This window comes from Neomonachus schauinslandi, chromosome 11, assembly GCF_002201575.2.
Source record: "Neomonachus schauinslandi chromosome 11, ASM220157v2, whole genome shotgun sequence".
NCBI classification, from domain to species: Eukaryota; Metazoa; Chordata; class Mammalia; order Carnivora; family Phocidae; genus Neomonachus; species Neomonachus schauinslandi.
The window spans coordinates 47,911,860-47,935,498 of record NC_058413.1 but is presented as its reverse complement, the minus strand read 5'-3'; the positions used below and the strand labels follow the sequence as shown (position 1 = coordinate 47,935,498).

Sequence of the window (23,639 nt, the reverse complement as noted above, 5' to 3'; positions counted from 1 at the left end):
ACTTTATAAAAAAAACATAAAAGGCTGCTCAACTTCACAAAATTAACAAAACCCAAATCAAAACAATGAGATGCCAGTCTTCACTTAATAGATGGACGTAACTTTAAGTTTGGTAATATTCTGTGTTGGTGAGGGTGTGGGCAAACAGGCTTTCTCATTTACTGGCTTTTTATGGGAGGGCAAATTAGCAATAACCTATCAAAATGTATAATGCACCTCCTCTCTGACCAGTAAGTCCACTGTTAAGAATTTACCTGATAGCACAGCATGCAAACATATATTTATAAGAACATTTGTTGTACCACTGCTAGAATAGAAATAATCTGAAACAATTTACATGTTCCATATTCATAGGGGACTACTTAGAACATAATAGTGTATCCATAATTTGGGATCCAATGCTGCTTTTTAAAAAATAAAGAAATCTTTCCAAGATACATTAGGTAGAAAAGAATAGCTTGCGTAATATGAACCCGCTTGTGTAAGGTATATACATAAAAATGCATAGAATTACTTTTGAAAGAATGCATAGAGACTTAACAAAGGCTATCTTTAGTGTGAGGGAATGAGGGGATGGAGGAAGAAAAGTTATTCTTCCTTTTTTGTTTACCATTTAAATCACTTACCAGGGTAAGCTCAGCTATTACCTTTATATGACTAGTAATTAATGTACATTACAGTAGGAAAAGAAACAATGTAAGTTGCAGATACCCACATGAACTGGTGGCACCCGGTAAAACCGCCAAACTCACCCTCCTGGGCCTCAATGAGTGCTCAGCAGCAGCATATCAAGGTAATAATGACCACTGAAGTAAGCAACTGCATGCTTTAAAAATTTTCCTAAAAGTCGTCTCGGTGATTTTCTTTGATAAGTGTAGCAACTATATGAGTATACAAGGTTAGTGTTGATATTCCTATTCTTCAGGGGGAAGCAGCCTGAGAAATTTAGTAATTTACCCCATTACAGAAGTGTATTTCCAATTGCCTGCCAAGAATTTTTAGCTAGAGGTGTTTGTGGAGACTTCTATACTGTACGGTATATTCGAAAGTTGCTAAGACAGATCTTAAAAGTTCCCATCAAAAGATAAAAAATTGGGCGCCTGGGTGGCTCAGTTGGTTAAGCGACTGCCTTCAGCTCAGGTCATGATCCCAGGGTCCTGGGATTGAGTCCTGCATCGGGCTCCCTGCTCTGCGGGGAGCCTGCTTCTCCCTCTCCCACTCCCCCTGCTTGTGTTCCCTCTCTCGCTGTGTCTCTCTCTGTCAAATAAATAAATAAAATCTTAAAAAAAAAAAAAGATAAAAAATTGTAAGCATGTGAGTTGATGGATGTTTTAACTAAACTAATTGTGGTAATCATTTCACAATATATACATATGTCAAACCATTATGTTGTACACCTGAAATTTATATAATGTTATACATCCATTATATCTCAATAAAGCTGGAAAAATAAAAAAACAAACTCACTATATTCAAACCAACATTTTTCAAACTGTGTACACCTGGCTGTACAGGAAGACTTTCAAAGGGATATGTGGGCAAGGATAGAGTTTGCAGGGAATCCATTTCAAGACCCCCAATTTCCAATGATCTATTCTTTTTCAAAAGCCACCTCCTTGAGCAAGGATTTGCAGTAATCCTTTCCATGTTCTTTTCCATAAGTCAGATTCTTCCATTTCTTGTTTTTGTGTATATATTTATTTGTGTGTCACAGAATGCTCATTTATCTAAAATAATGAACTCCTACAAATCAATAAGTAAAAGACATAAAACCAAATAGAAAAAATGAGGGGGAAAAAAGACCTGAACAAGTGTTTCACAAAAGAAGATAACCAAAAGACCAATAAACATAAATAAAGGTGACCAATTTCATTTGTCATTCAGGAAATGCAGATTAAAACCACAATGAGATGCTATTACAATCTACCAGAGTATCTAAATAAAAAATATCGACAATAATAAGCATTGGAGAAGATGGGGAGCAAAACTAGAACTCACACATTGCTGGTGAATGGTCCAATCACTCTGGAAAAGGGAACAATGGAACTTTCTGATTGGGGACAGAAATGTTCCATATTTTGTTCTGGCTGGTAGTTACACAAATATATACATATATAAAGATTCATCAGGCTATATACTTAAAATCAGTGTATTTTAGAGTGAGCAGATTATATCTTAACAAAACTATGATGAGTTTAAAGATAAATTTCATTGCTTCATAGATATTACTACATGTAGTTTAATCACTCGGACTGCTATATAATATTCCATTGTTAGACCATACCACGATCTGTTCACTTAAGTCTTTTTCAAAGTTTTCCAATAAAATTTCCTAACTTTACCCAAAGAGGTCTTAGGAATCTTATGTTAGATTTATTCCTGGATATTCTATATTCTTGGATACTGCTTTACATGTCTTCATTTTTATTACATTTTCTATTGTTGGTTGCTTGTGAATAGAAATGTAATTGAACTTTATATACCAATCTTTTTTTCCAGCTTTACTGAGATATAATTGACATGTAACAACACTGTGTAAGTTTAAGGTGTATATGTGTTGATTTGATACACTTCTATACTGATATACTGCTGACCCTTGAACAATATGGGTTTCAACTGTGTGGGTTTACTTATATGCAGATTTTTTTTTGGTAAATACAGTAGGTTATTGTAAATGTATTTTCTCTTTATGATTTTCTCAATAACATTTTCTTTTCTCTCACTTACTTTATTATAAAAATATAGTATATAGTACATATAACATAAAAATATGTGTTAATTGACTGTTCATGTCATCAGCAAGACTTTAGTCAACAGTCTGATATTAGTAGTTAAGTTTCTGGGGAGTCAACTGCACAGGAGGAAAGTACCCCTAATCTCCATGTTATTCAAGGGTTAACTATATATCAATAATAAATCCAGCTATCTTACTCAGCTTTCCTATTATTTCAAATAATGTGTCTAATAATTTGTATATTACGATAAATAATAAAACTTTTATTTCTGCTTTCCAATTCCCATGCCTTTAATATCTTTTCTTTGTCTCAAGTTAACTAAAAACCACAATCTTGGAAAAAAAATATTGAAAGCTGACTTCCTTGACTACTGCTTTATTTTAAAGGAAGTTCTCATATTTCCTATTTAGAATGATATTTGCTATAATCTTTTATGTCAGGTTAGAGAAGTTTCCTTTTATTTCTAATTAAATTGTGAATGTATGTTGAGTCTTATAAGTATTTCTTTTGAAATGATCATATGCTTTTTCTCCTTTAATATGTTAATGTGGGAATTTATATTTATAGCTGTTTTTCTGAAACTAAACATCATTGTATACTGAGCAAAAATCCAACTTGGTCATGATGTATTATCTTTTCATATACACAACTGGATCCAATTTGCTAATATTTTGTTTAAGGTTTCATATCTATATTAATAAGTGAAATGGATCATTTTCCTTTTTCATAGGTTTAGTTTCCTTTGGTCTAGTTTTGTTATACTACAGTATACAGAGTTATATTAGACTTTTTGAAGAAGTAAAGAAAAATTCCCTCTTGTTGGGGGTGGGAGGTGAGTTACAAATTTGAGATGAAAGTCTTGTGGGACTAATCTGTAAAATCATCTGAATTTTAAGCCTGGTGTTTTCCTTATGGAAGATTTTATTTTTATTTAATATATGTAACTTTTATTTAATATATATATAAAGTTTTAAATTTTAATTCTAGTGTAGTTAACATACAGTGTTATATTAGTTTCAGGTATACAATACGTGATTCAACACTTCAATACATCATTCGGTGCTCATCATGCTCATCTTAATACCCATCATCTTCCTTATGGAAGATTTTAAACTACTACTTCAATTTCTTTCATAACTATAGGACCATTCAAGTTTTCTATTTATTCTTGAGACAGTTTTGTGAAGCTGTAAAATTTTTCTGGAACAAGAAATTTTGTCCATTTGGCCAAAGTTTTCAGATTTATTAGTATACAGTGTTGGTAGGATTCCCTTGTCTTTTAAATTTCTTATCTTTTAAATCACAATCCTTTTTCTGTGCTTTACCTGTGGCTGAATTCTCTTTTTCATATGTAATATCTACTTTTTGTCTTCTCTTTTTCTTTCTCAATTACTTCTGCCAAAGTTTTCTCTATTTGTTGGTCTTTCAGAAGACTCAAATGTTGTTCTTGTTATCTTTTCTCCTCTACCTTCGCTTTCTATTTACTTTATTTTCACTTACTTTTTTCCCCTATTACTTTATTTGGGTATATTCCGCTGGATTTTTTCCATGCATTTTAAGTTGGATAGTAGTTTATTAATTTTTAGCCTTTCTTCTTTTCTAATATAAGTATTTTAGGCTACAAACTTCTGCCAAAACAAACTTTTCAGCATCCTACAAGTTTTGACATGATGTATTTTCATTGTCATTCAGTTCTAAGGATTTCATTTTTTCTCGTTAGTATTTATTCTTAACCCAGGACTTCTCTAGAAGCATGTGATGTGATTTCCAAACACACTCAGATATTTAATCTAACTGCTATTGACTTCTGACGCGTGTTTGCATATTGTTAGAGAACGTGATCTGTGAGGAATTCATTGAGGCTTGCTTGCTTCATGGATTAGTATAAGAGCAATTTTGATAAATGTTCCACATGGGCTTAAGAAAGCTATATGTTCTCTAATTGTTGGGTGCAGAATTGTTTATGTGTCCACTAGGATAAGCTTGTTGATTGTGTTGTTAAAATCTCTGTAACTGTTTTTGTTTCCATTTGCTTTACATTATCAGTAATTGAGAGAAGTGCATTAAAATCTCCCACTATGATGAATTTGCCAATTTTTCCATGTACTTTTGTCAACTTCTGATATATTATGTTTCCAGGTTACTTTATTAATTGCATACATGTTTAAAATAACATGTATTAGTTGCATACATGGTTCAGTTGAATTTTTATCATAATAAAGTGACCTTCTTTATCTCTAGTAATGATTTGTTCTGTGTAAAGGTGTGTTAAGGTATTAACTGGTATTTATTCAGTTACACAGGCTTTAATTTAGTGACACAGGTTAGTGTTTGCCTGGTATGTCCTTTTCCATTCTTCTTTTTTTCAATATTTCTCTGTCCTTGTGCTTCAAATGTGTTTCTTGTAAATAGCACTTAGCTAGAGTCAACAAAAATTCAACCTGACAATATGTCTTTTTTTTTTTTAAGATTTTATTTATTTGCAAGAGAGACAATGAGAGACAGAGAGCATGAGAGGGAGGAAGGTCAGAGGGAGAAGCAGACTCCCTGCTGAGCAGGGAGCCTGATGTGGGACTCGATCCCGGGACTCCAGGATCATGACCTGAGCCGAAGACAGTCGCTTAACCAACTGAGCCACCCAGGCGCCCGACAATATGTCTTTTAATAGGTATTTCTAACCCATTTATTTGTAATTATTTTTATATTTGGACTTGTTTCTATCATTTATGTTTACTACTTCAATTTGCCCCATTCTTTGTTTTTTAATTCTTTCCCACTTTAAAAATCTGATGTCTACATCTCCCATTTTAGCACCCTCTCAGTGGACAAATGTTCTCTCTCCCTTCTCAGTGCTTATCACATAGATATTGCTTTGCATTTTAATTCTTGTTATTATGAAGATAATTTCTCCTCTTATTCTTTGGTTTTGTGGTTTTTTAGTTTTGCTTTTTGACACCAACAAACTTTATCAAGGTATTTAAAGACTCTTACTGCACATAGCTCTGGTAGCAGCTTCTGGATTTAGTTTTCCTATTTAATTATTTCAACCAAGTGTTTTACGTGTATGACTTGTGTGTCAATCCTTCTGAGGTCTTGTATATTTGAAAATATTTTTATAATATCTTTTCATTTGAATGATAATTTGGATGGATACAAAATTCTAAGTTTAAAGTTCTTGGTCTTTTAATATATTTAGAGGATTACTCTATTTATGCTTGTATCGAATGTTGCTCCCCAAAAGTAAGATGTCAATGTGATTCTTGTTCTTTTTTATATGTTTTACTATTTCTTTCTGGGAGCTTTTAGAGTTTTTTCCTTGTTTTTAATGTTCTTAAATTTCATTATGCCTCTTCTGTCAGTTTTTCCTTATCTCTCCTATTTAGTATTCTATCATCTGTTGAATGCTAGAGACTTTCTTCTCTAATTCTGATTATTTTATCTCTATTATTTCTTTAAAGATTTTCTCCTCCTCCTTTTTACTTATCTCTCTCAAGCTCCTATTATAGGAATTTGGGCACTTTTACTTTTAACTCCACATATCTTAACTTTTTTTTCTCTTTTTTTACATTTTCAATTTATCTTCCCGTTTCCTTCTGTAAAGTTCCATAATCTGATCGCCTAGTTTTTTATTTTTTTATTTATTTATTTATTTTTTTTAAACTTTTTTTTTTTTTTAAGATTTTATTTATTTATTTGAGACAGAGAGAATGAGAGACAGAGAGCATGAGAGGGAGGAGGGTCAGAGGGAGAAGCAGACTCCCCGCCGAGCAGGGAGCCCGATGCGGGACTCGATCCCGGGACTCCAGGATCATGACCTGAGCCGAAGGCAGTCGCTTAACCAACTGAGCCACCCAGGCGCCCCATCGCCTAGTTTTTTAATTCATTCTTTAGCTGCACCCATTTCACTCTTTACCCTATATAGTTGCGTTCTATATTTCAACCATTACACCTAAATGGTTCTACTTGGTTCTGTTGTATTATTTCATATTCTTCCTCCATATTATTAACATCTTCCACTTATCTCTTTTAGTATGCTCACTTTGCTGACTTTTAAATTTTGGACTGTCTATTCTAAACTCTCCTAATGGTGTCTGAAATTTGGCCTGTGATCTCATCTTCCCCAGGGAGTACTGGCTCCTTGGGAGGACAGGGCATGGTTCTAAGGTCAAATCCAGGCCCTCAGCCCAGGAGCTCAAGGAGGAGTAAGGGGTAAGAACTTTAGGCACCACAAACCTGCCCCCTCCAAGCTACTCCACAGTCCAGGGTTTCATCCTTATCAACTTTCTCCCAGGAGAAACAACCTTCAGATGAGGCACTCCTAAAAACACAACCCGCCAGTCCTAGCATTTGGAGTTCAACAGGTAAGGAGTCAATGCCAAAAACCAGTCAATTCCCACCCATTTTCCTTAGCTTCTCACTCAAAACAGGGCTTCAGTGCTGGCTCTGATTTTATTTCTTAGACCCCTGTGAGGGGACAGGCATCAATGTCCCAAGGCAAAGGAAGACAAGCAAAAGGGGAACTTGGGTTTTTTTGTCTTCCTACTTTAACATCCTGTCCTGGCTCCAGGCTGTCGCCTCACCCACCATACGCAGCAACTCAAAATGAATCCTTCATCTTCCCAAGGGCTTCTCATGCTGTACTCTGAATCCTGGTATCATGAGGTTTTTCTCTAAAGTTATTCTAGGTTTAATCTTCAGAGAAGATGAAGTAATCTGTGCTAATTCAGCATCTTGGCAGGAACCAGAACCTTCTCTAGCAGGCCTTTCCCTGGGTGGTTTTTGACAATTAACTCAAAGAGATTTAAAGAGCTGAGTGACACTGCTATGTTGAAACTCCTTCCATTCACATCTACATATTCACATAAGGTTCTAGGTGCCTACATCTTTAAAAACTAAAACAACAATACAATTGAAACTGAATGCTGTCTCTTTCTAACAATAAGTAATAGTCAGTCATGGATGAATAAAGTTTTTGGGGTGGGGAAATGCAGCCCTATCTATCCAGTACAGAGATGCATTTCCAATATAATTGTACTTGTGATACTTAATAATTATAGCAAATTATAATTATGTTCTCTTGATCAATTATGTACTAATAATCATAATGATAAATCATTAAGTAATTTTTAAACATTTAGAACCTTAAAATCACAGCAAATAAAAACAAAATTAAATATGTATTTGAGCCTTTTTCTTGCAAGATGAGACAAATTATAGGATGATTAATAAAAACCTTTCAGCAAAAATATATATTAGGATAAAATTTTGTGAAAGAAGTGGAATAGCAACAGAAATTCAAAGAAAAGAATGACTAACCTATAGTTCCTGTTAAAGAAGAGACTGATCACAAATTTTTACAAATGGATAAGATGAATGTCTTATTCATGTAAAAACAATATTAGTTTTATTTTTAATTATCAATATTAAGGAAATTATATCCTTTGCAATTAATTAAATTTACGGTGAAAATTTTTTAAGCTCTACCTAAAAATATCCTAGGAGATTCACCATTTTTTCAATACTCTTTTTGGAATTACTCAAGCATAAAAGTTTGAATATACTGTTCCAAAAAACACCTCACTCTTTTTCTAATCTATGAAACCAGCAATTCTTCCAGACTTTTTGTCTTTCCCAGGCACCTGAAAAACAGTTTTGAGTCCTTGTACTCCTTTATCTAATATTTCTACTTAGTTGAAAAACTGTTGATTCTCTTCCTAACATCTGATTTTCCCCCTCCTTTCTGTTCCACTCTCTTTGCCTGAATTCTAGTCTTCATCATCTCACCCAAGTCCTATTTCAGTGCTCCAACTTCTTTTTTTAAAAAAATATTTATTTATTTGAGAGAGAGAGAGAGACAGAGAGAGCATGTGGGCAGGGGGGTGTGGGGAGGAAAGGCAAAGGGAGAGGGAGGGAGAGTGAATCTCAAGCAGACTCCCCACTGAGTGTGGAGCCCAACATGGGGCTTGATCCCACGACCCTGAGATCATGACCTGAGCCAAAATCAAGAGTCAGATGCTCAACCGACTGAGCCACCTAGGCGCCCCAGTGCTCCAGCTTCTGCTTGCCAGCAAGCAAGCTGTACCACACACACTTTTGCCAGGTTATTCTTCCTGAAGTTCTGTCTGTCTTGCCAGCAATACATCTACCAGCCCACTAACTGATGGAGCTGACCTGTGAGGAGTCTCAGACACTTGCTACTTGTCCCCAACCTGCTCCAATGCCCATCCTGTTTCCACTGAGATCCTGACTCCTGCTTTACTCTCTCTTCATCAAGATCTTGCTTCTGCCCTTAAGCCATGACCTGTGTGTAAGGCTCTCTCAAGACCTTCAACTCAAATTTACTCCTGGGGGTTTTCCAGCTTCTTATTCTCTCAGGCAGGACACTCCATTAGAATAGGTGTTCTCTTCTTAGCCCACAGACCTCATCGAAGTCCACCCAAGTCACCCTATAAGGATCAGAGGGACAAAGGAGAAACTCAAGTAGGTTCAGCTGTGATCAGGGTCCTGCAGAGCTTTCCAGTAGCAACCCTCTGTCAAACAAGCCAAACATAAAGTCTCCTCCAGGTAAGTCAAGGTCTAGAGTAAAACAGTTCTAACCTGCCTTTACAGCTTAATTTCCCACTACTTCCCTACATGTCTTCTATGGTTCTAGAAAAACAGAATTACTACTACACTTCACGTTCTCTGAATATATTGCACATTTTTTTCTCTATATATCTTTGTAAAGTTCTTCCTACCTAGAATCCTCATCCTTCTTACCACAACTGTAACACTAATTTCTACTTTTACCCGCTCTTTCAGAGCCAGGTCACACATTACCTTCACTTTAAGTAGTTTTTATAATCCCCTAAAGGGAATGATGGCTCTCTTCTTGAAAACCTAGTATCACTACTACATTATATGGCACTATACTGTACATTGTATCATATTGTATTATATAGTATTATATAGCACAGTATATATAAAATATGTATTTTTATCTTTATAGAGCACGTGTCATTGTATACTTACATATAACATATAGTGTATTTTACATATTATTTATGTTTATATATACACACACATTATTATATACTCATTCACTGCCTAAAAATCTTATTTTTATTTTAAACCCTCTATTAGGCTGTGGGCAACCTGTGCACAGGGACTGTGCCAGACTCATCCCTGTGTCCTCCGCAGCACATAGTAGTTATGCAATAAATAGTTACTGAATTATTAACTATCTACCTATCATTGGATAGTGAATAAATCTCCAAGGTTCCTGGTTCATGAGCTGCTTTGTAACATAATTTTTATAGAAACTTTCATTAAATAGGACCTCGACATATTCATATACATAAGATAATTCACAATTTAAGAATAACTAAATATAGTAAAATAAAGGTAAGAGTTTTGACACATTTAGGATGAAAGTATACAGTCAGAAAAAAATGCCCCACAATTAGGCATCAGAAAAGTTTCGTTTTCTTATGTAGAGTGTATATGTTAAGGCTAATTGTCAAAAGCTAATGACAAAAACCTGGATAATAACTTGTAAAAAGAAGGGCCTTGTTCACACACTAGGAAAGACCATTCTGAGATTAGACCCCACACCTTGATGACAAGTGCCTTCACAAAGTGTGACCATAAAAAAAAAGTACATTGTACTTTGTGGTAAATTACTTAAGGAGGGAGACTGTGTTTTATTCACCTTTGAGCCCCAATGGTGCCTGATGGATTAAAATCCAAAGATACTTGTTAAAATGAATAGACATTTAAATGACTGCTGTCCCATTTAAAATAAGCCACCTTGCAAGACTGATGCACTATAACAATAACTTCCTTCATTTCAAAGAGTGTACATTGTTCTCTACCATCTATGACCGCAAGTTACAACTTTTTAGCCTGAGATTCAAGTCCTCTCACAATTCTCTTTCCATTTTTAAAAGTTCATTTCCCACTTCTTTCCTTCGAGCATTTTCTCTGCCAGTCAGATTGAACTTCCTGATTTTACACTTGCTTGCCTCTGTTATCTCTGGTCTTCTTATGTCATTTATCATTTTCTTCATTGATCGTATCTTTTACACAGCTTGTCTCTCTTACCAGGTTATAAGTTCCTTATATCAGAGACCATACCCTATATATCTTTAATGATATTTTATTTATTACCTAGCACAACATGGTAGACACACACACACACACACACACAAAATCTGTCAAAGGAATTACCGAATGTATAAATAAAACCGAAAGAGCTCAAATCTGGAAACTACGACAAGCCATAGAAGAAAAATATTTCCTTAATTTATAGTTGCATTCTTAAATATAAGTAGGCATTAAAAATACCTGGGAAACTTGTTAAACATGCAAATTCCTGGTGTTATATGTCATAAGGGGACTTGAAGGAATACCAAGAAGCAACTGTAATTGCCTAATAAGATGGAATAAACTCCTGAGCCACTGTTGAGAGGAAAGAGGACAGGAAGGAAAAAACAGACTCAAGAGGATCTCAGGCACACTCCTGGCCATGGGAGTCATCATCAAACTCTTCCTTTGTAGGAAAGTCATTTCTTGGCTGGTTTTCCTTACATCTAATCTTTGACTTTTGAAATCAGGATGACAAATGTGTTTAAGTTCCATTCACTTAAATGTACATAGAGAAGCTATGACTATTTTTCTCAGAACACTTTGCAGACATATACCATATTTCAAAATGCACAATACATAGGCTGAATCATAAAAACTTTTTATCCAATAAAGCTCTTTGAAAAAATGTCACTATATGTTAGATATTGCAAAAGATAAGCTCTGGTTATAAAGCAGCCAGGTACTGAGAGAAGTAACGTATTCTTTTTAGATTATTTCAAACAGAGGATATGAATTACAGGAAGGCTTCAAGTGGTTAAGAAGAAAAGAGTTTTGCCTTTCAGAAGTTTATAAAATGCCAGTATTCTAAACTTCATACACTGAACTCCTTAGGGTAGTCCGATATAGTACACGCTATCTGTCACTTCTCTATCCATTTGGCAAAGACTACATAGAGACAAATGTTACAGAGGCTCAAAAATGGAGACTTCTGAAAAAATGACCAAAGCCAGAAATAAAGCTGTACTAATTAGAAAACAAATAATTAAATGGCCAAACCCGAATGTTATGTGCTGCTGAAAAGAGAGAGATTTCTAAGGCACACCATCTGTTTTACAGTTTTTGATTTTGCTGTACTACAAATCTCCTCAGAACGGTTTTGCAAGGATCTAGCTGCTAGCTCATTTGCACAATTACTTTAGGCCAGAAAGACTTACTGCACAGAATCATTTGGAGATCAACACATTCACAGAAGAGGGCAGATATAACCCAGCTTTCAGTGAAGACTGGATTTTTAGTCCTTCAAGGAAAAAATATTATTCAAAACAATGATTGGAAATTGCCAAAGGAAAACTAGAGAGTTGAAAAGAGGAGTGATATCACTATAAGTTTCTGATATGTATCTAAACTTACCTGGGCCCTCAGGGTCACCATCAACCCCTCTGTTGGCCAGTCTAATGGAAACTCTTCATCTCGTCTTGACATCTTGGCAGCATTTATCCGGGAGCTGACTGTTCTCACTTTCTCCAACATTCTTCTCACCTAACTTTGCTGGCACCACTCTCCCAATTTTCTTCTCTCCACATCGGCCATCCCTTCTCAGCCCCCATGGCTGGTGTCTCCTCTTCTGAATGTTGTAGTATCCAACAGCAGGCTGCTGGGGCCTCTTCTCCTTTCTGTCTTTTCTTCCTAACTTATCTCTGCAGCCTAATGACTTTACATGGCGTCTATACACTCATGATTCCCAAATTTATATCTCCAGCTCGGACTTCCCCAGTTCCAGACTCATATATTCGATTATTTAATATTTCCACTTGGATGCCAAATGGGCATCTCAGACTTTGCATATCTAGTATGGAACTCTTGATCTACCACCCTCACCCTGGAAAAAAAAACCTATTTTTCCCACAGTGTTCCACATCTCAGTAAATGGCACCATCATGGTCCCACCAGCTATTACAGCAAAATCTGGAAGTCATCCTTGATTCCTCCCTTATCCTCATTCCTCATCTAAGCCACCACCAAGTCCTGTCAACTATATCTAAAAAACATACTGCATTTATTACTCTCCTACTCTGTTGCTACCACCCCATCCAAGCCACCATCATTCTGCAACAATGCTACTACAATGTTAAGCATACCAGCAACAGTACGTTGCACTGTGTCTAGCAAATAATAGATGTACAATAATATTTTCACAGATGAATACTGCTTAGCAATAGTTCCCAGGTGTCTTTAGAAATCTCCAAACTCAGTTCTCGGACATTTTCTGAGATACCTACAGACCTATTCACTTATTGAATCATTCACTCATTCAACAATTATTGAGTATAGATTAATGGTATTAGGCCCAATAACATATCTGACAGTGTCTCAAAGATGACAGAAGTTTGTTTCCTGCTCATGAAAAAGTCTGGAGGTGGGTAGTCAAGGGCTGGCACGGGGGCTCTGTGAGCTAAAAGCCCTGCTTCCTTGCATCCTGTTGCTCTGCCATCCTCAGTTTATGGATTCCACTTTATGGTCTAATATGGCTAGTCAAACTCCAGCCATCCCATCTGTATTCCATTCACCGGGAAAGAAGATGCACCTGAGGAATGCCATATGCCCTCCATTCAAGGACACTTCCCGAAAATTGCTCCTACTTCTGCCATCATGATAACTAACAAAAACTAGGGATAACCAGCAACGAAGACTAGATAGCAGTGTTTCCAGCTACAAGTGAGGATCCTCGTTACCAGAGAACAAAAAGAGGATAAATATGGAAAGGTAAGTAGCAGCTTCTTCCAACGTTCCTATTGTGACCAGGTAATGCTCTGGTACAGGAATACAAAGCTCGGTAAGATACAGGGTCTATGCTGAAGGCAATAGTCTGATGGGGGAAGCAACATGTAAATGAATAATTACTCAAGATTTCAGGCCAGGTAACAGCCACTCTTAGAAGATCTTGGTTTTTCTAAGTCCCCAAAGATTCCTTGCGTCCAAAGAGTTGAAAGAGAAGTGGACTCTTCCAGGCTTTACGTCACTTGTCTAAACAGACTGTTTCATTATTAGTTTTCATATGGGGCATTTCCCAGCTCTCCTCTACCAGACTTGATACCGTCATGGCATGGAGCAAAGAAGAGTTCATTTAAGCCTCTATAAACATATATAAACAACTGTGGTAATAGTTTTAATAGTTTGAAAATACCCATTTCAGAAATGTGTTAAGACTCAATAATTTTTTAACTTGTCAGAAGATGAAACTAATTGGCTGTTTTAGGACTATATATAAACTACAAGACCAAATTAAAAAAAAAAAAAAAAGCAATGGTAGCATGTCCAAAAGAAAAAAAGAAGTAATCTTGTAACTTACTGTTATCCACTGGTTATCTAGTAGTTCCTTAGCTGTGATTCTGTGAGCAGGATCTACTTTCATAAGCTGTTTCAAAACACTTTTAGCTGCAAATAAGGGGAAATCCTGAAAATCTTATCTTAACTACAATTAATACCATACATTTTCCAGTTTATTTAGGATTAGGTCTATATGACATGAAGGGAAGATTCCAATTATAAAATAAATATCATCAGAATAAATGGCTAATTAATAAAGTTTCAGGCCTAAAGTGAGGTTTTATTGCCCGGATTTGCTGGTTTATGATCTACAGTAAAACTGGGCTGGATGATCAGCAACTTTCTCTTCAATTTTTATTATGTAATTTCTGTTTTTGTTGGAAGTTTTGACTATAACAATCACAGTGAAGAGATCACTATTCCACAAGTAAATAGTGTTTATTTCTACAAGTAAATTTAATGACGAAACAGAGATTGAGAGTATTTAAATTATTGGCCAAGTTTTTTATATTACATACATTTGCTTTAGTAAATAATGACAGATCTATACTTACCACAATCACTTATGGACTCCCAGACTGGATCTTCAAAATGTAGTTCTCCCTTTCTTATTAGCTCAAAAAGCTTCTCTTCTGAGCTTGCCAAAAACGGTGGTTCTCCACATAATCTACAACAAAGGCAATCATTTTGTTTAGATTCTTTTTAAATAATCAAAATGAAGCTTTTCAAAATTAAGTTTCCATAGAACTTGGAAATAGTGGTGCTTCAAATTTAAGTAAAGGATAGCTAGAGGTGGGTATCTCTCTCTGGATGTAGAAATGGGAGCAAAGGAGGTTTTGCAAGATCAGTGATAGGACCTTATATACATTGAAATCTCCAGATCTGCACATGACCCAAAGGTCATCCAGAGGGGGGAAACTAAGCTTAAATAGGACCAAAATACAAGCAGGTGTGTGATTTTAAGTGCACAAATAATAGTGGAGATACACTTCATTGTGAGCAAAGGTAAGGTAGTGCTTAAGGTACATAATTCAAACTGGACTTAGGGGAAAATATATTGAGTTATCAGAGTCCAGTGAGAGTTTTCAGAGTCTAATGATCCTGTAAGGGTTTTATCCATGGTAAAATACTATACCAATGTTAGTAAAAATAAACTAAGAATAACCCTGGGGTCTATAGGCTCTGAGTCAAAGCCAAAAATCCATTAAAAAGGCAACAACTCTTCAAAAATGGTATACAAAATGAAGACAATCTGGATGATGATGATTTGACCCTTCAGTCTGGAATGAAAGCTGAGCATACATAATGACCAATATCAGTAAAACCACCAGCAGTATGTATGAAGTAAACCTGGGCTTGAGGCACATTCTGTAATACAGGGACTGTGTGTGTTCAGAATCTTGTAAAAGGAAGTACTGTATTGGAGCGCCTGGGTGGCTCTGTCGGTTAAGCCTCCAACTCTTGATTTCGGCTCAGGTCATGCATGATCTCAGGGTCATGCGATTGAGCCCCGAGCCCAGAGACAGCTTCGCACTGAGTGTGGAGTCTGCTTGTCCCTCTCCCTCCCCCTCAGCCCCTCCCCACCTTGTGCACATGTGTGCGCTCTCTCTAAAATAAATAAATAAATAAAATATATTTTTTTTAAAAAAGGAAATTTTGTACTATATTTTAGAAAAAGCATGGCAAGCCTGTGCTTCAGTAAGTAATCCAGTCCAAAACTGCAAGAACTTGCTTAAAAGTTGAGTTCAGTTCCTCATAATACATTCTGGACAAATGTTAGCTATCATCTTTATTGTCAACCCCAACAGCTGAGTACAGCCCTGTAGCCAACAACCAGATTTTCCCAATGACAGCCAGACAGAAGCTGGACCTGGGCTCGTCACAGAGGCCACACTGTATGCCTGTTCTTCAACTCTCAGGATTAGATTTTTCCACTTTATTACTGAGAGAATAAAATGATATAATCCCATTATACTTCCCAAATGCTAGCCTATTATGTACATAAGTATATGACCGCTAAGCCTCCTAGCAGTTAGATTTTTACTGATTTTTAAAGTTCCATTTTTAAGTTCTTTTAAAATCTTTGCCATGAACATTTTTTGAATTAATCTAAATTTAATAAATATTTTATGTGATAATGAGGACGATGATGACGATTTCCTAGGGGAAACAGTTGCTTTCATCCTTGTAGTTTATCAACCTAGGCTGGAAAACAGAGTTTTTCATTTGCAGTAGCTTCTTGTTAAGAGATCAGTATTTATCAAATTGTTCTGCAATCTCTTATTTTAATACTTTTTATTTCTCCAGCTTGTTCTGACCTTCCTCTCTCCGATCTTATTTGCCTCACTAGTGTTTAGCTTTAAAATGCAATAAAAAAAAAAAGGCCAGAAAAATGGTCTTATCTACAATTACTATCTATTATAACAAGTACAGGCCAGCAAAAGCCCAGCTCATTGAGTCTGTTAACATCCAGTGATATGCACATTCACCAATTTCTTAGCTGTTCCTGCATTGCCTGACTAGCATGCAACTATAGCTTAAGGGCTGTGTTTAAAAAATCCCCCTTTTTTCTGTCCTTTGCAATTTTACTTTCACAAAATGTATCTAATGGTTGGTCAATCAGCAGCATATGAAATTTTATGACAGCAATTTTCTGCACATCCAGAAAAGGGAATCCAAGACATGAAAAATGCCTCTAAAGCCTTTCTATTATTTTCTGTTGCCTATGTCTTAGGAATCACAACAACAGAGGATAGTACCCATGAAGAGTATTTATGTTAATTTCACCTTGAGAAAGTATGTTATCATTGTCCAATTAAGCAGAAATAAATCAGGGGTAACTGATAAACAAGAAAATAACCCCCCTGGAGAAGGTAGTATGTTTATGCCCTTGGTGAAAGAAATTATCTGTAAGAACACCGGGCTCAGGCAAATTAATGAATAGGCACTGATTAGCTAAGTAAGAGTCTACCGTAAAGGAAAAAAAGATGTCATTATGATGATATGCAGCCGTGCTCTGAAGCAGAAAAATTAAAATTATATCTTTAAGAAGGAGAAAAAATTTTAGGTATGTACTACACTATCACTTTCTTTAACAACAAATTCAAACTAAGCAGCAGCAAACACCACATGAATTGTGTAATAATAGATTACATATATTATGTTTGACTTGTCTGGAAATTCTTACAAGTATAAAACACTAAATTAAAATAGTGATTTTTTTTTTAAAGATTTTATTTATTTATTTGAGAGAGAGAATGAGATAGAGAGAGCATGAGAGTGGGGAGGGTCAGGGGGAGAAGCAGACTCCCTGCTGAGCAGGGAGCCTGATGTGGGACTCGATCCCAGGACTCCAGGATCATGACCTGAGCCGAAGGCAGTCGCTTAACCAACTGAGCCACCCAGGCACCCAAAATAGTGATATTTTTAATTAAAAACTAAGGCTCAGAATTTTTACGGTATGATTCTAATTAGCACAAGACAATGATCAAAAACTTTGTGAATACGTTTATACTTTATGCAATCTAAGCAGTGATGTGTGTTGACCATCTGAGTCACAGCTACAATCACATCTTCCAATTTCTACTGCCTGTGTATTCCATTTCACAGCACTGTGAAAATGTAACTACTCTGATGTCAATATTTAGAAATGATCTGGAAGAGGTAGTGCACAGTGAAATCTTCAATATGACCATAAAACTAATGTTGCATCCGTGTAAAAATGTTCATACTCACCACAAGGCAGAACAATGGCCACTAACTTTTCAGAACACCTCTTAGACAATTTGCTTTAATTCAATTTAACAAACATATACTGAGCACTGACTACATGCCTACTATTGTACCAGATATGAGGGATGCAAAGATGAATAACATAAGATCTCTGTCCTTCATGGAATTTAGACCAAGGAAAACAAAAACAGAGAAAAAATATACATAATCTAATAATTATATTACAACAGTATAATCTAATTTTTAAAAGTGCTATAAGAACATAGGAAAGTGAACAAGTCTGTCCAATTCACACATGTGCAAACTTTCCTGATGAAATATTATTGTTTTTCTTTCAGTGTTATTGTTTTGCATGCATTTTTTGCATGTTGCTTTAAATCCTCTGTGGAGTGTGGGAATGTATATACATAATGAGTGCAGTAACTCTGCTGGGGTAGATAGGAGTTAGGGAAACAGAAGGCGTTAATGTTTGAGCTGGAGGGCCCAGGAGAAAGGTTAGTAGAGAAGTAAAAACCATTGTAAGTGGAAGGAACTGCATGAGCAAAGACTCAGAGACATGTGATACAGGGTATGCGAATCATGAAGAATGGTCTAGGGTTGCTGCACATAGAGCAGGTGCATGGGATACACAGCTAGCCCAAGACTGGAGAGGCATGCTGGAGCCAGGTCATGGGAGACTTGCTGTCATGCCATGCTGGGAGGCTCTGACATTCTTCTATAACAAGGCAGAATTATCAGAAGTTGGGAATCAGAAAAGTAGTACAATCAGATGGTGATTTAGAAAGATAATCCTGACAGCAATGTGAAGGATGAACTGGGGAAGGAGAACGGAGGCAGGGAGAACAGTCAGACAGACATTGTAATATTCTAGAAGATGGGTCATCAGGAGAAATGATACAAGTGAGGAGAAATGATACAAGTGAAGAGAAATGAAGGAAGAGGTGAGGACAGTGCAAAGGAAAAATGAACAGGACGTGGGGTTTGATGGAATCTTGAGAGTGAGACAGAAGGAAGAGCCAGAAACAGCGATGTTTTCAGTAGCAGTAAGAGGATTGGAAACTATAGAATAGTCCCCAGATCCTGGGCTGAACTCCTGTCTAGTTAGTGTTCACTTCTCACATATGCCAGGTCCATAGGGCAGCTAAGTGCCAGGCCCCAGTACCTCTCTCTATCCGATGGGCTATAACTGAATCTCTGGAGAAAGTACAAAGAAACTTTCTGGTCTGTAACAAAAGATCAGAGAGGTGTTAAGCAAGTTTTTCACTTGGCTCAGGTATTGTAGCATTTCTAGGTCCATGAAAAGCAAACCTGTATGCTATAAATTTATAGTATTAAAAAACTATCTAATGGATGTCGCTGACAACTAATAAGAGAGCTTTTAGAATGGCTTCCCAATTGTTTTTCCAGTCACTTTTTAAAAACTATATTGCCGAGTTTTCATTTAAAATCTCTGTAATTCTAGTCTGCTGTTAGAGACTACCAATTCATTTTAAACTGCACATTTAGCAGGCTACTTACAGGAGGTACATTATGACACCTATGCTCCAAATGTCACACTGCTGACTATAGTCGTGGGCATTGATAACTTCAGGGGCTGCCAAATAAGCAGAAATGAAATAATATTAATAATACAATAAATGAAGTTTAAATGCTTAAACACAAAGCATGAAAACTGTGCTGATGTGCTGTAATTTATTCCCCCACAGGGAAAAAGAGAACCAACAGCCGATGTTAAATGAATAATGTACAGGCCTGAACAACTGATGTCACTGTACCCTCACTCCTGTCATGTAGCTTCTAATGGAACGATGGCATAAACTGTGTAACTAAATGTACTGCTCTCCATTCCTTCGAAATTGTTAAGAAATGATTTTGCAAAGATTGTGTAGTTATAGTAGAAGACAACAGTATCTCAGTTCTTTTCCCAAAATAGAATTGAATACATGCCTTAAGTGGATATAATTTAAAGCAAGCCCAATATGTGGAAATCTGGATTCACAGAGAAACTAAGATAAATGGTTATAAATCATTTTAGTAAGATAATAATAATAATAACATCACTCCTATGACAGAATATGAATTATTTTCCGCATTTTCTAAATGAGAAAACTAAGACAAAGAGAGAGCTCCTACAACATAACTGGATAAAAAAGCCAACTAGGACTAGGATCCGGGTACTCCTGACTCCCCAACTCTGTGCTCCATTCTTTACAATGTGTTCACAATAGGGTTCCTTTAAACAATCTTCTCACAGTAGTTGTGTGTGTCTGTGTGTGTCGTTTTTTGTTTTGTTTTGTTTTGTTTTACTTTAAGGTAGCACATTTTAATGATCAGATTATAATGACTGGCTTTTTAAGTGGCTTTTAAAATGTCACATATGGTATTTCAGGAATAGTCTATTGTGCCTTTATGGCTAGGGGTCAAATATCTTTCTTTAAGGAAAAAGAAAGAATAAAACAGATGTAAACATAAAAATGAAATATAGATGTATATATTTCAATAGAACTTTAATGTTTACAAAGAACTTTTTTATAAATTATGTTATTTGTGTAAATCATGTGAAGAATCTTGCGAGATGGGTATGTAGACATTCGGCTCACTTTGCCAGTGAGGAGACTAAGGTTCCGGTGTATGAAGTGACTTGCCTCAAGTTACACAGCTACAGAGTGCCTCCCACATAAAAGGTGGTTTTATTTTAGAAAAGTTTCATTCTCCTGCCCTACACACACACACACACACACACTCACACACACACTCACACACACACTCACACACACCTTCTATAACTACTAAAAGCAAACAGCATTTCACTTCCTCTGCCTCTTGTCAAAGGAACTAAAAATCAACAAAAAGGAAACAAAAAGGAAAGAGAAGAAACAATGAGCAAAGGCTCAACAATAGATAATTAACAAAACTGAGTTATTCATTTCCATATCATTGAAAATTACTTAGCATCTTCCTCTAAGCAACTATTATTCCTTACCTCTACTTACACTCTTTAAATACTGAATCCCTAAAGGTCAAGTGGCTCTTGAACAGTGAGTCACTGACAAGGGCAAGTCTGTGACTAGCGTCCACACTGGGTGCCCTGCACAGCGGGGGCCGGGATGGCGGCCTGGGTCCCTCAGAGCCATCTTAACGACGGGGGTGTTTCCACGTGCGCTGCCATCACAGCTCTCACAGGAAGGCGGAGGCCACAGTAACAGTGCCAAGGAGCCATTTAGGAAGTCAGCAAAGCTCTACAAACCATCTGTCTTCTCTCTTGTTCTCTCACTTGTTATCAGTGTAGACAGCTAATAAGCAGGCATAAAACTCAGGGTGCTTGGATATATTTTCCCCATGTAACTACAGACCAGATGTCTTTTGCCAACAGGAGGATATGAACAGAATCTAAAGTAGCCTTTTCCCAAATAAGATAAAACAGTTTCAAAACTTAATACATCAAGGAGGCAAAAAAACCCCCAAACAAACCAAAAAACAAAAAACCAAATACAGAACTAGGTATACTCCTCGGCAATAAAAATGAATAAACTACTGATACGACATGGGTAAGTCTCAAAATCATGACATGGAACAGATGAAAACAGACACAAGAATGTACACTGTCTGGTTCAATTTAAATAAAGTTCTAGACAAGCAAAATTAAGCTTTGGTGATAAAAATCATCAGTGGTTCCTGCGGTCTGGGTGGGAGACTAACAGAGAGGAACACAAAGGAATTTTCTGGGGTGATAGAGATGTTCTATACCTTCATTGAGGTGGTGATTACATAAGCATATGCATTTGTCAAAAGTCATCAAACTTTGTACACTTAAAATTTGTGCATTTTATTGTATGCAAATTATACTTCAATAAAGTAAGATATTTTTCTAAAGAAATCTACAAAAGGTAGAAAAAGATTTGTCAAAGCCCTGTCTTGGTGGATGACTTTAATAAATCTCTGTCTTAGAAATCAACAGAAGCAAACAAAATTAACAATATGGAAAGTTTAAATCACGAAGGTATCACATTTGATTTTATAAATACACACACAGAGAAATTTTTGTGGTCAACAAAGGAGGAATATACATACTTCCTAAATATCCAATGCAACATTTGCAAAAACCAACCATGTGTTCAATCACAAAAAACAATTTTAGAAGTTGAAAACCTTTAAGTCACAATTGCCTAGAACAATGAAGAAAACCAGACAGAAAAACCAAAAGGCTAGGAAAACTAACACATATTCACATGAAAATCAAATACATCCTAACAACCTGGAAAATTCTAAAAGCACTTCTAAATAATTCTTAGATTAAAGAAGATTAAAATGATAGACTATTAAGAAGTGAATAATAGTTAAAAAGAACACTGTCTAGCAAAAGAAATGGTCAAAGAAATACTCAGAGTGAAGAAAGAAATACACAGACTGAACATAAACAACCATTTAACTTATGGAAGTTAAAAAATAAACCAAAAGAAAATAGAAGGAATCCAGAAAAATAAAAGCAGAAATTAATAAAAAAGTCAACCAAATAATATTAGACTTGAATTGGTTCTTTGAAAGCCCAATAAATTGTCCTAACCACTAAAAAATTTGATCAAGAAAAAAAATGATTATTATTATTACAAGAGCTTAAATTGAGCACTCTCAGGTATTGTGCTAAGCTCTTTACATATATTTTCTCATTTAATTCTCATGTCAACCTGGTAAGAAAGATCTTATTATTACCATCCTAAGTATATCCTCTCCCCTTCCCTGTTTTATTTTTCTTCCTTAGCACTTCTCTCTAACATCCCAGGTAATAGCAGACATTTTACTTTTTTACTTTGTTTAATGTTTGCACCAACATGACATTTTTATACTTTGTTCACTGTTATATATATAGCCAGTCCTGACACAAAGTAGACCCTCAAAAATTTTTTGATAAATGGATGACATAATCCCCATCGTACAGATGTAGAACCACAACAAAAGCAGTTAAGTTGTTTGCCAAGGGCTCACCAGACTAAGTGACAGAGCTGGAATCCTGAGTTAGCCAGGTGATGTCACAGGCCATATTGCTTATCTTACATCACATGACTGTCTTTAAAAATATTAGGAATAATTAGGGCAATAGTCACAGATACATAGGAGAATCACAAAGTTATAATATATGCATATTTATGTCATAAAACTTAAAATCTCAATGTAATGAACAATTTTCTAGAAAAACATAAATTATCAAAATGATTCAAAAAGGTGTGGAAAACTTAAATAACCCAGTATAAATTGAAAATATAATAGAAACTTAATCTACCAAAAGGTACCAGGGCCAAAAAAATTTAAGGGGAAATTTCATCAAACTAATAATTTATTAATATAACAGATAGTTTCTGTTACTTAAGTGATTCATGAGCATGCTATTTTTTAAATGAGGCTAGAGTAACACTGACATCAAAAAAGACAAGGGCAGCACAAAAGAAAGAAAGCTACACTCAAAGTCCTAAATAAAGTGGTGACAAACTGAATAAAGCAGTTTATTAAGCCAAGTGGAGTTTAATCTAAAAGTGCAAGGATGGTTCAACATTTTCAAAACCTATTAATGCAATTATTTCACTAATAAATTTAAAGAGAAAAATATAATCATCTCATAGGTACAGATTTGAATAGACATTTCATCAAAGAAGATTATGAATGACTAATAACTGCATGAAAAGATGCTCAACATCATTGGTCATTAGGAAAATTAAATTACCAAATTAAAAACCACAATAAGCTACTACTTCACACCCTTTACAGTGGCTATAATTAGAAAGA

The 23,639-nt window shown here is 35.7% G+C and overlaps 1 protein-coding gene across 3 annotated transcripts in view; it reads right to left on the bottom strand.

The window, feature by feature from the left end:
* STK33 (serine/threonine kinase 33) overlaps positions 1–23,639 on the bottom strand; it is a 70,008-nt gene that overhangs the window by 27,214 nt on the left and 19,155 nt on the right. For all 3 annotated transcript variants that reach the window (XM_021685743.1, XM_044919453.1, XM_021685744.2), the window contains exons 8-10: positions 19,380–19,455; positions 14,684–14,796; positions 14,152–14,237 (exon numbers count right to left, since the gene is read on the bottom strand). In XM_021685743.1, coding sequence (XP_021541418.1) covers positions 14,152–14,237; positions 14,684–14,796; positions 19,380–19,455 — 275 coding nt within the window. The remainder of the gene's footprint in view (positions 1–14,151; positions 14,238–14,683; positions 14,797–19,379; positions 19,456–23,639) is intronic.